General features: G+C 46.8%; 1 protein-coding gene across 6 annotated transcripts in view; it reads left to right on the top strand.

Moving 5' to 3' along the window:
- Nucleotides 1-15,181, top strand: part of CEP170B (centrosomal protein 170B) — a 61,982-nt gene that overhangs the window by 20,993 nt on the left and 25,808 nt on the right. For all 6 annotated transcript variants that reach the window (XM_075426966.1, XM_075426965.1, XM_075426964.1 and 3 more), the window contains exons 5-8: nt 728-784; nt 2,108-2,246; nt 10,271-10,372; nt 12,619-13,095. In XM_075426966.1, coding sequence (XP_075283081.1) covers nt 728-784; nt 2,108-2,246; nt 10,271-10,372; nt 12,619-13,095 — 775 coding nt within the window. The remainder of the gene's footprint in view (nt 1-727; nt 785-2,107; nt 2,247-10,270; nt 10,373-12,618; nt 13,096-15,181) is intronic.

The raw sequence follows: 15,181 nt of genomic DNA, 5'->3' as shown, positions 1-15,181 counted from the left end.
AGACAGTGCGGAGTTTCCTTGCTGTGCCAATGTCACTCGGTTTATTTATAGTCCAACATTTTCCATCTTTTCTTTCCTCTCCCCTTTTCTCTGAGCTGTCCTGATTGGGTTGTTCATGATGACGTTGCCAGATGCTTCCCTGATTTTTTTTTAGTGTGGTGTCACTGAGGATTATTGCCTAGGCTCAACCACGTTGAACGCCTCCCTTCCTAAGAGGTCATGGCAGCTCATGACCTGATTTACTTTTCATCCGGGAAACCGCGGTGGCTGAAAGGCCTTGTCAGGGAAAGAAAGTACCATGGTCCCAGGCACCGCTGCAGGGAGCTGAACTCTGCTGTTCCCTTGTCCCGAGCGTACAAGACTGCCCCATCTTGGCCAGGGTACCATGGGGAGAGTGTGGTTGGCCCGGAGCTGTGAGCGGGGTGTGAGTTGAGTTAGGGCTCTGGTTGCTCCCCTGGGACCTGCACAGAGCTGCTGGTGCTCCCCCGAGATACTCCTGCTCTGCTCCTCTCCTGTGCCACCCTTTAGTTGTTGCGGGTCTGGCCAGCAGACATGATTCCATGCTCTGCACAACAAGACCATGGTGGGATGCAATACAGGCAATGTTTAGTGCCCTCCATGTTTTAAGCTGCTTTGGTTTTATGATCTTGTTTTCTTTCTGTGACTGCTTGCTGGATTTCTCTGTCCATCCAATTCCTTTGCCATTTCCTTAATGAGTTCTGTACATTCAAACATGTATGTCCTGGAGCAAATTCAACACAAAGTCCCAGAAGAAGCTTTAAAGGTAAGTGTGTCTTTATGGTGCATTTTTAAAATTTTTTTTTAAGTGTTCTATTCGTGGTCAAGCAAACTGAAATATTAAAATACTCTTGATGGCAGTGAAGTGTTCCACAATGTAAGGCTCTCCTTGGGTTGGGACTTAACAAAACCTTCCTTTGAGGAGAGAGAGATTTCCCAGTTATCTCGGCTCTGATCTCTCTTACCCCTGTGCTAACACGTAGATGAAGTTATTTATGATTTCATGACTGCCAACTAAAAAGGTTACTAAAGCTGTAATGTATTAAAGAACAGTCAGCACATTAGCTTGTGGGTAAAGCACAGCAGAACTTGTTCCCTCCCAGAGGCTGAGTGCAAGATGCCTTTCTCTGAGCATGGTGACTTAGGCCAGCTCCATCACACTTCCTCCAGCAGGCTGAAGTTTAGTTTATTCCTGTATATCATCTCAGTTTTGCCTTCAAGCTCCCAGTTTTTACTTACTGAGCAGTCCTCAGTGAGGTTTTTTTTTTTAAACAAAGTTCAGTGGCAGGTACAAAATAGTCAAGTACCCTCTTACCGAAGACAGAAAAGCAACCTGCTCTGGGCTGGAAAGCTGTTGTTTTCAGCTGAGGGCCTGGGCTGTCACTGCCAAGCATCACCCCTTGGCTAGCAGATACTGTCCTCTGTGCCCTGGTTCCGTGTTTAGGACTTGGAGAGGATTGGAAATGTAACAGCTAGAATTGGGCAAGTGATTCATTGAATTTACTCAGGGGTAATATGGATGAGTACACCCTTTTATTAATTTACTTGTAATAAACCCACTTTTAAATAGCTCATTTACTATATTAATGTGGAGCCTGTTTGAAGGCACACACTTTCCTAGCTGGTGAGAGAATTTGGAGAGAAATAATTAAAATAGATCTTAATTGCCTGTGCTGAAAAACTGAGATAATGCAGATGAGTGCCCTGAAAGAATTTATAATGTTGCTTTAAGAACGAAGGAGATTTCAGGATTTGAATCCTGAATGGAAAATGGCCTAAGTTCTGATTCTTCTCAGTTTACTCTTTAAAGGGTTTCCTAATTAGCCATTTTGCAGAGCTAAGTCATGGTGACCTTCTCGTGGACTAGAACAGTCACTAATGTCTTCCAAACGGGGTATATAAAAGCCTCTCAGCTGGCGTTTCAGCTGGTCCCTAGACTTTACTCAGGTGTGCTTTCTTTTTGTTGCACAGCATAGCTGCAGTATTTGCCTTTGCGTGACCCGTGTGTGGGGAAGGGCGGTTTATTTTTCCCGTGGGCTAGCGCACAGGTCGCACGGGCACCCTGCGACTGCCGCTTGTGTCTCTGCAGCACGAGAAGTACACCAGCCAGCTGCAGATGAACTACAAAGGCACGGCGATGAAGAGGGTGGAGCAGCCCATGGAGCACGGTGTCTACACCGAGTCCCCGCAAGGGAAGCTGGAGAAAGGAGAGAGGAAAGCAATTACAGGTACTTGCTCGGGAACCAGTTAATCAAGATTCAGAACAAAGTGCGGCTTGATCCCTGCGCTGGGTCAGAATCAAGTACAGTGTTTGGGTTGCGTCTAGGAGCAGGTCCAGAACAGTCGTCTTTCTAAACCTCTGAGTATTTCAGACTCTCAGTTTTTGGAGATTCAGCCTTCAAGAAAAAAATCAGCTGACGTGATGGCTCACGCATGCCTTGGTGCTGTGTGTGTGCTGGAGAACCTGTGCGCTGAGCAGGTTTGGTAAGTTCTCTGGCACCTGTCTGGTCTATTTTTAATTTCCTAATCGTGAGCTGGTGTTTGAACAGAGATGGTGATTCAGAGTGGAAAATGCATGATGATGACAAAGCAGCACAAGCCATTTCTTTCAGAAATCCCTGTATGGGCTTAAATTTCCTAACATGCCAAGAAGTGGGATTGAAAGCGATTGCTGAACTGGGAGATGTTTGCTTCAGGTTTGCTGTTCCCTGGATGCAGATCTTTTCCATTTGAAAAACTCCTTGTGTTCTCCGTTTCTTTACCCACTGCTGCCTTCCTTTGAAGACCCTTTGTCATACCTCCTTCCTCCCTGTTCCCCACCATGGTGGGCCAAGACCTCCCCAGCAGTCTTGTCTCGCCCATGTGAGTGTCCTACCTCCTGTACGTACTGCCCTGACAGGTCACCCCCAGCTCTGTTCAGGTATCGGTTGGTGGCCTTCTAGAGCCTGATGATGCACGGGAGGAACAACTATGGTTTTAAAGCATCGCAGTGGTAGATGACTGCCAGCGGTGCTCTTGTCGCACCAGGATGGTGGAGCAGTTGGAAGGCTTTGGGGTTAGCAGAGAGACTGTTGGAGGAAGGAGCAGGGAGGTGACTGGGGGGAAGAGGATGGGCAAATAGGAGTGAGACAGCATCTTGGGTGAGGTGACCTAGAGACGGACACAGCAGCTTTCTAGAAATGTGTACAACTTTGGGCAAATCCGTTAAGGCTTCAGGATAACTAATTGGAATGGGTTGGCTGACCTTAATCTCCCATATATTGTCTTTATGAAAATCCCTCTAAGCTGACACAGTGTACTAAAACAGCGTAATTTTTCTCCCTGGTCTCGTCGTTGCCTCCAGCTGTGCGTGGAAGCACCTGCACCCGTGTGCCTGACTCCCATTTTCCACACAGCGAAACCTTTCTTTCTGTTGCTTCATCTGTGTGTGTTGGCCTCCCCTGTGGATGGGGTGTTTGTGACTTTGCCTCACAAGGTGTGCAGCTAAAGGGATGAAGTTGGTGGTGATTAACCATGACACCGCAGAGGGTGAGAAGAGGTGAACCTCACTGGAGGGAGAGCTCTCCAGCTGCCTTGCAAGGGGCATTGGGGTCTTGAAAAGCATTGCCAGTAACTGGAACCAGTTTGCGTTTGCTGCTGTCTGATTGCTTGAACATTCTGGTTTTTTATTCTTGCCGCTTTCCAATGTATGCACTACTTGGCTTTAACCTACATAGCGTAAGCAGTTGATGTTTGGAACATTGTCAAGGTCAGCGCATTGAGTGACTCTTCAGCAAGGTGACAGTTTCTGTCGCGTGGGGTTCACAGATCGTTGCGTTATGTTTCTGCCGTCGTTAGCGGGCACGGACCATAGGTCAAAGGCAGAAGGGGCTGTGAGTACTTGCTGGGGGCCAGTGCTGAAGTATGTCACGTGCAGTGGGACTGACGGGCAGATATGAAAAAACCTGTGAAGAACCTGCAACCCTCCAATAAGAACCCTGCAAACCCCCCTGAAAGGTGGAGGCATTCAGGACTTTTTGTTGGAAGTGTTTTGCTGGATTGGGTTGAAGCCTGTGGAAGCAAGAGGGGGTAGTCTGAGCATTAAATCAGCTTCTCCCTCTCCAGCAAGCATCTCTGTCCTGTGAGCAGAATGATCAGTGGGTCCCTTTTTTCATCTGCGATGTGACTAATTCACCTTGTCTTCAGCTGCACACAGGCGCAGTTTCTCCTTGGTTGCTCGGAGGAGTGGCAGCAATTGAAAATGATTAGTGGAAAGAAGAATGTAGTAGTCTTACGGGGAGTGGGCTTGCTTAGTGGCAGCAGAAAGAGGCTTTGGGGAAAGAGCTGTTTTGCTAAGCCCGTAGGTATTTAGGAATTTGCATTGACTAATTAAAGCAAGGTCTGGGGTGACAAAAGCCTTTAGAAGGATCGCTTCCCAGGGCCCGGTGGAAGAGAGGCAGAGGGAATGCAAACTTTCAGGGAAGAGGTTTAACAAAACAATGCGCACAATTAGAGCTGCTTAGAAATGGGAGGAGGTGAGGGGCTGAGGATAAAGAGATCCAGCGGAGTGAATGGCAAACAGCTCAGCCATTTAGTCTTCATGCTGTTGAACTTGCAGCTTTTGGGCGTATGTTGCCTGTAAGCAGAAAATCATCAGTCTCTGTGAAATGTTTGAGGCAAGGAGCTGGGTAAGCCCTGTGGGTTGGATATGAAGAAGAAAAGTGCCCACAGTTCAGCTAGTTAATGCTAAAAATAGCCATCAGCTCTCATGTTTGAAGCCTTAAGTGATCAGGAGGCCAGGTGCAGCCTTGAGCTGAGCAGATTTTAAGACTGTCACAATCCCCATCTGTTGCTACCTGAGTTGAGGTGTACTGGATGAGATAAGCTACTTTGTGGTCTTCTGTTCTGAACACATAGTTAATCCTCAGACTGATCTTAATTTATTTTCTTTTTTTTAAAGCCCTCTTAGGCTGGTGGCACTATATAATGCTGAATCTGACTAACCTCTGAATAACTGCTGCAGGCTTGAGTTTCCAGGGGTGGAGGCTGCCCACAGCATCCAGCTGAAATGGGCATTGCCCACTGCAGGAGCAGGACTTGAGCTTCTCCCGAGAGCTGTGAAATAGGCTCGCTTGCCAGGTTAGCGTCTGTGTCCTTAGGGAGCCCTCTCAACAGAGTCGCCAACTGGAAAGTCTTGTTGGCGTCCAGGGCTGAGGCCGGCAGACAGCGTGGATGGAGGCGGTGGGAGTTGTGCCCAGTTGTGAAGTGGTTTCCATGGTCTTTGGCTGCTTTCCCCATGAGATCATGCTAATAGCTATTTAGATGCACAGCTCTACCCTAGCCTTTAATTTAGGGGAGTGGTGGTGATGTATCTGCTTTTCGCCTCAGCTAGGCTGGTGGTACCTGCAGCACGTTAAAGGTTTGACCGTGTAATTCATACAAATAAATTTGTATGAATCAGATCAGCCTGATTTGAAAGCCTCTGGGATCTGTGTATGTTCATAGCAGGTACAAAAGACCAGGGCTTAGGTTTGCCACACACATGTGAAATAAATACTGCAGCAAAGAGTCAGAGAATGGCTTCATGGTTATTGCTACTAGGTCTGAATCCTCTGTTTTGGAGAGGAGTTAAAAAGCAGAGATGTAAGGAATTCATTTTAAAATCTTATAGCTAGATCATCTTTTTTTTGTTTTTCCCTGAAGACCTCTGCTGTAAGAAGCCTACTCTGCATCTTCTGAAGATGGGCATTATTGTTATTAATAATGAATCAAAACGGTTTGACTTAAAGCAAGCTGGATTCCTCATACTTTTGTTATGACTTGCTGTAGACAGCTTCAAAGCTGTGTGTGCTTCTGTCAGCAGAGAAATTTGCCATTGCCGTCTTGTGTCTCTCGTGACGGTTTGAAGCTTTGTGAGGACGTGGGCAAAGCGCAGCCTTCAGTCCTGTCCTGACCGCAGGGAACACCTTCAAGGGAAATCAGACCCCTCTGCGGTGGGAGCTGTGTGCTTGCCGTGAAAGCTCTTCTGCCCACTTGCTGATAGAAAGCAGCATTAACACAGGCTTTCTCCTTTCCCTTTCATCACCTGGACTGCATTTTTTTGTCCTGCTGTTGTGGTGTTCTGTGTGATTCACTTCTCCATAAATACATCCTTTGAATTGACGTGTCTCATCTTCTCTTCTTGCGGTGCCTCTCCGTCAGATGATCAATAGTTCTGTATTAATTGAACTGGCCACGTTCTTGTCAGACCTGCTAAACAAATGGACCTCCCTTGTTCTGCTCTAAAGCAGCCTTCATGTTTTCTTTTGAGTGACTGCCCCGAAGACTGAAATCCAGGAGCAGAACGTGTGTATGTCAGTGGTCTCCCCTGTATTACACTGTCACAGGTAGCTCAGTATTTATCTGGCTGAATGCTTGCGCTGACCTCAATTCGGTTATCTAAAAGGATGGGTTTTGGGCTGCCTGCCTGAACTGATGAGCCAAGAAATACGTCTAAATGAATTGACACCATCTGGGCAGTCTGGCACGGAGTGGAGAGAGGTGGTAACGAGCTGCCATCGATTGGAGGAAGTCTCATGTCATTAAAATAACTGAGCAGTTAGCTTTCATTGGTGTTCCTCGCTTCACGGCTGACTCAGGCAAACCCTGAGTGTCTCTGCTGTACCCAGAATTTCCATTTTATGCTAAAATGTAACAGGCAGGCAGTGGCTTCAGGGTGGTGTGTGTGTCTCGGGACACCAGCAGACACACTGCTCTGGATGCTGCAGGTCCGGGTTGAGGTTGCTACCCACGTGCATCCCAGCTGGTGAAGAGCAAAGCCCCCTGGCACAACTGCATGTGTAGCTGCTCCCTGGTCCGCTTCTGTCACAGCCATCTGGTTTAGCTGCCTTTCTAGTGTGCTTTTCTTTTCCTCCTCTCTCCCTTTTTTATACAATACTGTTGTGTTAGAGCTGGAGCGGAGAGAGTCATCAGGTTGGTTGTGCTGGTGAATTAGAGGGGACAGAAACTTCCTTTGTGAGCAGGGCAGCTAATTCATGTAGGTCTTCTAAAGTTAGGGAAATTTTACTCTGGCTCAGGATCTGGCCAATTCCAGCAGTAGCTGAGAATGAGACTTAATTTGCACTTTGAATAACATTATCAATATGAAGACTCAGTGGAAACATTAATTGCAACATACTGACTCCTCAGCTTTTCATCTGTGCTTTTTGCGGTTTTAAAAATGGAGTTCCAGTTTATTGTGGAGGCTGGGAGAGGGAAGGATTAAAAAAAAAACAAACCAAAAACCAATCCCACAGAAGGGAGTAGATGCAGGTGGGGCCACGAGAGCTCTGAGAGCTCTGTGTCGTGGGGCAGGAGGGACCTTCTGCTGCCATGCAGCGACTACAGCGAATTCAAGGAAGTGGCTCCCACCATGGTGCCCCCAGGTCAGTGCACGCTGGCCAACCTTTCTCTAAGTGCTCCTTGAGGTGCCCTGGGGTTTTGGCTTTGTGTTAGCTTTTGTCAGAGGGGGAATTTGGGGAATTTCCAAGCACCTATTAGGGCGCTCTACCCTAGAGGGGAAAATTTTAGAAGGCAGAGGAGCTGACTCATTATTCTTTATAAATACTCTTTTTTTTTCCTTCAGCTTTCCTTGCAATCCCAAAGTTCCCCATCAACAGAAAAAGTCTGACCAAGATTCACTTGCTCCCCTAGCTGCCTTTTCGCTGTAGTAGAGAAGCTCTTGGGGGACAAAAGCAGTAGCTCTTGTGTTCAGTGTGCAGTTTTCCCTGTGCGTGAGCTAAGGGAAAGAAATAATTTTGGTTATTGCTTAGATATCCACATGATGGGTAGCTTAGAAGTAAAGGTGTGCAGGACTGCTAGGTGAACTCTGCCCGATTACACAGAATCACAGAATGTTCAGGGTTGGAAGGGACCTCTGTGGGTCACCCAGTCCAACCCCCCTGCCGAAGCAAGGTCATCTACAGCAGGCTGCACAGGACCTTGTCGAGGCGGGTCTTGAATATCTCCAGAGAAGGAGACTCCACAACCTCCCTGGGCAGCCTGTTCCAGTGCTCCATCACCCTCAGAGGGAAGAAGTTCTTCCTCATGTTCAGACGGAACTTCCTGTGCTTCAGTTTGTGCCCATTGCCCCTTGTCCTGTCACTGGGCACCACCGAAAAGAGTCTGGCCCCATCCTCCTGACACCCACCCTTAAGATATTTGTAGGCATTTATAGGGTCCCCTCTCAGCCTTCTCTTCTTCAGGCTAAACAAGCCCAGCTCCCAATGGATGTGTCCATCGCCCCAAAGTGTAGTTCTCTTTCTCCCAGCTGTGACTGCCTCTTGGCCATCAACCCTAAGATCACTACTGCAATTCAGAGGGTGGTAATCCATTGCGGTGTGTGCCCCAAAGAAGTGTCTGATTTTGGTAGAGCAGATCCTGTGTGGTTGGGGTGGGGGTCTAGTGGGCAGGTCATGGCATGAAGAGAGGGTGGGAGGTTTCTGCTAGGCTGTGTGGCAGAAGGTCTCAGCTTAGCAGACGCCAAACCATACAGTTGGGTGCCTCTTTTCATTGACAAGCTTGTGAATGGGGTTTTTCTTTTCTTCTTCACCTCTTCCTTGAGTGGTTTACCTGTCCTCAGTTATGAAACATATTGCTTGGCAATTCCAATTTATTCACGGTGAGAAATGCTTCCTCCTTTGAACTTTCAAAGGCCGCCGACATAATGGGAACACAGTTTATCGTCCACACACTCTAGGCAGGAAGGAGAGGAATACTTTCAGCCTCTTTTGATCCTCAGTGTGAAGGGAGGCAGCGTGGTTAATTTTGAAACATGAAGAAGATCCCTTGAAAAGGGCCTGTGGGCTGCATCTGTAAATCAAAATTTTTGCCTGTGGACTCTGTGTATGAGCTTATATCTCTGGAACTATTCTAGAAAAAAAACATCTGAAGTAGTGGCCATTGGGTCTGCGTTGCTTTAGAAACAGCACCATAAAATCAGGCTTCTTTTTTTCTTTTGACTTATTTAATTCCCTTTCCTCTCCGTACTTCCCTTATGCTAATGACTACTTTCTGTCGGGTTGCTATTAAAGCAGGGAATGCAGAATGGCAGGGCTGTTTGGGGGCTGCTTTGCACAGAGCAGTGTGTGGCTTTAAAACCAGAAGCCGAGCTGCAGCTGGCGGTCGAAGCCGGGCTGTGGCTCTGTAGCTGGAGCCAGGGTTGAAGACGTGGCCGGTAAAGCGTGTGCAGATGGCCATCACAGGTAGAGGCAGAAGCTGCTAACAAAGGTGGAGCTTAACCTCAGCCCCTGACCTATCCTGGAGTTTTTATCACCTCTAGATGAAAGAACAAAAGCTGCTTTATTTGCTTCTCTTAAACTATTATAAAAACATAATAACTATACCACAGGTAAATTGAGGTATATTCTTTTTACTTGTTGCATAAACAGCAGCAGCCCAAGGCACTGCCAGAACACCATCTTGTTTGTGGGAGACAAGAAGAGGAGCAGCCGATCAGCTCCTTTGGCTACCGATCGTTACAGCAAAGCCCTGATCTTCCAGTGAGTGCTCACTGAGCAGAGAAATGAGAGCAGCCTGGCTCTTCCAGGGCAAGCTTCTCCGTGAGAAAAACGTCCGTCCTGTAGTGACTCTGGAATCCACTTGGTTTACTTTAAGCTTTAGAGAGCAGGAGTTTACTTCATCTTTATATATATGTAAGGGAATGGTTTTACCATTTTTCCTAAATTTGTAACGCCTCAAGAATTTCCTGTTGTGGGATGTGTGTCACTTGGACTGGGAGTGGTGAGTGGCTGGAAAAAACCCCTGGCCTCACAACGTCCAAGGGCATGGTGGGGCAAGAAAGGGCAGAGCTAATGCCTTCCCAGTTAAGATCAGGAAAAAAGTCTGATTTTCACCTGAATTGCAGGTGAGTTGCAGGCAGTGTTGTGGTTAGTGTTCTGTAGTCTGTCCTGCCAAAAATCCTCCACTTCCTGTGAATAATGAGGCAGGACAGGGAGAAGAGCCAGTATTTGGGAAGCACAGCTATGAAAGACAGTGAAGGGAGGTGGAGTCAGCGTCTTGCAACAGAACGAAAAAAAGAAAAAGTGAGGGGAAAAAAGCAAAGCCTGAACATACTCATTGTTATGTATAATTTGCTGTTGTTACAACTGCAATGTAACAGGTACACGATCTCATGTGACCCTGCTGTTTTTCCCTTTTTGGCATGTGGATGACTTCTGTGAACCTGGTAAATTGATGTTTTCTGTGTCAAAGTATTTGCTTATCCTCTTCCTAGAAACCAATACCTACCGCACCCCTCTTTATGGGCAGCCCTCCTGGTGGGGGGAAGATGATGCAAATAACAAGGAGGACAGAAGGCAAGAGGAACATTACTCAGGTAATGAGGGTGATTTTGGGGTGGGAGAAGATGAGGGGGACAAAATTTCTGCACGCTTTTGACCTTTGCTGTGTCAAGCCATCCTGCTTCAAGGCTTTAATTACCACTTTTTTGTGCTCGTATTTGTACGTTCTGGTTTTGGTTTGGCCTGCAGAAATGCCAGGTGCCCACCAAAACCACTGTATCACTCCCTCTCCTCAGCTGGACAGGGGAGAGGAAATATGATGAAAGGCTCGAGGGTCGAGATAAGGACGGGGAGAGATCACTCACCAGTTACTGTCATGGACAAAACAGACTGAACTTGGGGAGAAAAGGGAGTTTAATTCATCACCAATCAAATCAGAATAGGATAGTGAGAAATAAATCCAGATCTTAAAACACCTTCCCCCACCGCTCCCTTCTTCCCGGGCTCAGTTTCACTCCCATTTCTCTCCCTCCTGCCCCCGAGCAGCGCAGCGGGATGGGGAATGGGGGGACTGCAGTCAGTTCATCACACGTTGTCTCTGCTGCTCCTTCCTCCTCAGGGGGAAGATTCCTCACACTCTGCCCCTGCTCCAGCGTGAGGTCCCCTTCACGGGACACAGCTCTCCACAAACTGCCCCAGCGTGGGTCTTTCCCAAGGGGTGCAGTCCTTCAGGAACAGACTGCTCCAGCATGGGATCACAAGCCCTGCCAGCAAACCTGCTCCAGCATGGGCTCATCTCTCCATGGGTCTGCAGATCCTGCCAGGACCCTGCTTCAGCGCGGGCTCCGCACGGGGTCACAGCTTCCTTCAGGCATCCACCTGCTTGGGCGTGGGGTCCCTTCCACAGGCTACAGGTGGAGATCTGCTCCACCGTGGACCTGCATGGGCTGCAGGGGAACAGCCTGCCTCACCATGGTCTTCATCACGAGCTGCAAGGGAAGACTCTCTGCTCTGGTGTCTTGAGCACCTCCTCCCCCTCCTTCTTCATTCATCTTGGTGTCTGCAGAGTTGTTTCTCTCAGTTCGTCTCACTCCTCTCTCTTCACTGCTGTTTCACTGCAGCTTTTTTCTTCCCATTCTTAAATGTGTTACCACAGAGGTGCTACCACCGTCACTGATTGGCTTGGCCTTGGGCAGCAGCAGGTCCGTCTTTCAGCCAGCTGGCACTGGCTTTATCAGACATGGGGGAAGCTTCTCACAGCTTCTCACAGAAGCCACCCCTATAGCCCCCCCGCTACCAAAAGCTTGCCCCGCAAACCCGTGACAATTCCTGTGTGTAGATTGCTGCTGCTGAGACCAGAATAATGGAAAATTAAAATGTTTCCCCTAAGATATTTGTACGTTGGAAACAGCAGCTGTGGAATAATTCAGTACAGATGAGAAAGGCCTTGCTAAGCTTGTTTGAGACCTAGTTATACAGCAGCTCTGTGTCTGTGATTGCATGCAGCCCACCTGAATAAACTGTCTGCTGTGTCTCCCATGAGTTTGGTATCTAAGAGGCACTTAAGTGCTGATGCTTTGACTGGATTTGGTTAATGTGGAAACAGCCTGTTTGTCACCTCCTGATCCTTGGAAGGTATTTAGTTTTACCACTCCCATTGTTGTGAATCTGTAGGCATGGAAGATGCATCTTTTTTCACTTGTGCAGTAAACCTGATGTTTCTGTCAAGCATATGCTTTACTGCACAAAGAAGTGTTTTATTTTGATGGATGTGCAGTGTATCTGTTCTCTAGCAGAGAGGGGTTGTGATTAGCAGCCCTCGTAAGAGATTGAAATAAGTAAGCGACCTTCTAGCCAAGAGCTTTGGGTACTGCTGATAAAATGTAGTTTTATCCTTGGTGCTGTTACGGAATTAGGTGTTGATCCAGCAAAACCATGCCTGTAATTAGCTTTGCACACTCAAGCTTTTGCTTTGAACTGTGGGGAGTTGAGTTGGTGTGCATGTAAGCAAGTCTATCAGAGTGGAACAGGATCTTCCTTCCACATTAGGCCAGGCATACAGAAACCTTAGAATGTCCAACCACACAGATTCTGTCAAAATATACACCTCTGTGTGTGTGTGTGTGTGCTGAGCCTTCTCTTTGGGGAGCAAGGGAAGAAAGGGCAAAGTGAATATAACAAATGTTGCTCAAACCGCAGCAGTGCAGCAAGCACCGATTTCAGTGATGAGGCCAGAGTACAAAGCTGTCTGAAACAGAACTTGTAGTTTTTCTTTAATGCATTTCAGCTAATGTTTGTGAATTTAAGATTTTCTTGCCTTTTTTTTTTCCCCCTGTTGCAGAAAGATCAAAAGAGATAACCCAACATGAAGAGGAACTGAATGGTAATATTTCTGCTTATAGAGATGCCCAAGAACAGTCTGTGTTTGCCTTCCGGAGAGAGCCAAGTTACTTTGAGATTCCAACTAAAGAATTTCATCAGCCATCAAAATCTCCAGAAACGCAGGTCCATGAGATCCCAACAAAGGATGTTGATGCTGTAGTGGCCCCTGTTGTACAGAGTCATGCCTCTTTCACCATTGAATTTGATGATGGTACCCCTGGTAAAATAAAGATAAAAGACCACGTGACTAAATTTTCACTCAGACAGAGAAGACCATATAGTAAGGAACCAGCTCATACAGAAGTGATGTCAGCAGAGAGCAAAGTGGCTGACTGGCTTGTCCAGAATGACCCAAGCTTGATGAGACGGCAGTCTCCAGGAGACGATGTCTACAGCACAAAGAGTGACCTGCCGGTTCACGTGAGGACGCTTAAAGGTGAGTGAATGTCTTGTCATGTGGACATAGTTCTCTGTTGGCCATGCAAGTTCAGCACAATAAAGGGGGAAAGCCCTTCTCCTGTCAAGAACTGGACTTAATTATCTCTGCTCCGAATTTGCAAGATGAATAGTATTTCTTTAATGACTGTTAATGGTTTTGAGTCCGGCTAGCAGGCTCTTCACCTGGCCCTGATGTCATGTGTCATGCTGGCCTGGGGACACTCTAATCTGGTTCCTCTACATCTATAATGCCAGCTCAGCAGTACCTGTGAGTGAAAAAAGGATTTTGATTTTTAAATGTCTAAAATAATTTCCATGTGGTCAGACAGGCTGGTAAACATAGGTATTTCAGTGGATTTTCTTCTCTTGGCTTCTCCTAAATGAAGCAATGACTTTTCTTTTTAGCTATAGTCCGGAAGAGGCTAAGTGTAATCATCTTGATGGCTGTAATGACCAGAGCCACTTGGTTGGATGACCAGGGGTCCTGGCATGGGGACTGGTGGTAGAGTTGAGATACACATGATCACCAGTGGAGGAAATAGTTGTCCTTGCAGAAGAAGGTTTCTTCTCTGAAACTAAAGCTTCTCTGAAATCCTGCTCCATTCAAAAACTTAACGTTTCGTGGACCTTTGTCCTCTTAAGTGTGTCACTGAGGAATTCTTTGGGTATTTTCAAAGGTCTTTAGTGTAGTTTGAAGCCCAGCTCTTAGTGCATCTGTTGGGCCTCATGTGATTCTCATGCAATTTTGAATATATTTTGCAAGATTTGGTTTTGCTTGTGTGTCTCTCCTGGGCCATGCACTGAACAGCTAGGAGGAGACAACTGATTCCTGCATTCTCACTGCCTTGCAGGCCTCTGGAACAGCTGTCATTTTGAACTGCAGCTTTATCTGATGAAGTCATATTGAAGGTTACCAGACCTACTTGTGCTTGAGGACCTTCTTAAATGAGAGCAATGCCTTGATTTCTCTTAAAGGAGTATTTGCTTGGTCCTTGTTGGAAAAAAACTCCTTGTAATATGAAGGGTTTTACCTGCTGCACCTCGAACTTGCTGTTTGGTGTACAGTTTTTGGAGAAGCCCCTATGGTCAAAAAGTTTTCACATATCCAGCCCTGGGGTTTGGCATGACATGGAAATGGAACTGTTTTGTTGTCATTGATTGTTTCTGGTTCTTCCCAATAAACGACAGTGTTGGGGTGCCCTGCTTGATTATTTAGGACCTTATTTTCAGTCTACTGTGACTGTGTGATAGAGTGTTTGGGTTGGGGGTTTTTTGTTATTGTGATACTGGATTTTGTTAACTTGCTGGAGAACATTTTCTGGGGTAGAGATGTGCTTCAGTAGTTTTTCTCTTTCCTCTTGGAGAAGACTAGAGAGTTAGGCAGCTGCTGCCCATCCTAGGATTTTCCTGAGCAATGAACAGAAATACTAGACTGACAGCACTTGCTCCTTTACAGTCCATAAGGCTTGGGAAAAAAGCTGAGGTGATTTAATGCGTACTTTGCATATCAAGAAATCAAGTCTTTGGACATTTGTCTAAAACATACAGTGTTGGTGGCCTGAGGAGCTTATCCACCTCTGCTTTGGCAGAGGACAGGGTGTCATTTATCTGCGATAGCTGTGTAACCTGTTCTTCTGGCAGGGCTTATTTTGAAGATGTTTTGGAGGCTACCGCTGGCTGGCTACCAGGTTTGGGTCTTCAGGATCAGAGACACCCACCATTGGGCTTCATTAGTCACATGTGTTTGCTTTCAGAAACAGTGTGGTGAATGTAAAGCCTGTGATATCAAGACTAGAGAGTTCAGGTCTTAGCAGCTTGAGGGGATGTGCATGGTATTCTGCTGGGACATCCATGGGCACGGTGGGTGTTCCTCCTTGTGTCTTCACTGTTTTGCATTCAGCAGAGTTCTTAGCCAAGACCTTTTAATTTAAGAACTCTCACTTCAGAGGACAAAGCTTATCAGCCCTCAGAGCACAATGCAAAGTTTGCTGGCTTCCTTCATGAGGGTGTTAGGAAACTCTTCAGAGAACTGACTCCCGGGTTGAATGGATCTTGTATTAAATTCTAATCTTTCACAGCTAACT

Source organism: Opisthocomus hoazin, chromosome 7 (genome assembly GCF_030867145.1).
Source record: "Opisthocomus hoazin isolate bOpiHoa1 chromosome 7, bOpiHoa1.hap1, whole genome shotgun sequence".
In the NCBI taxonomy this organism is placed as follows: Eukaryota; Metazoa; Chordata; class Aves; order Opisthocomiformes; family Opisthocomidae; genus Opisthocomus; species Opisthocomus hoazin.
Note: the sequence above shows the minus strand (reverse complement) of the source record. Positions and strands in the feature narration are given on the sequence as shown.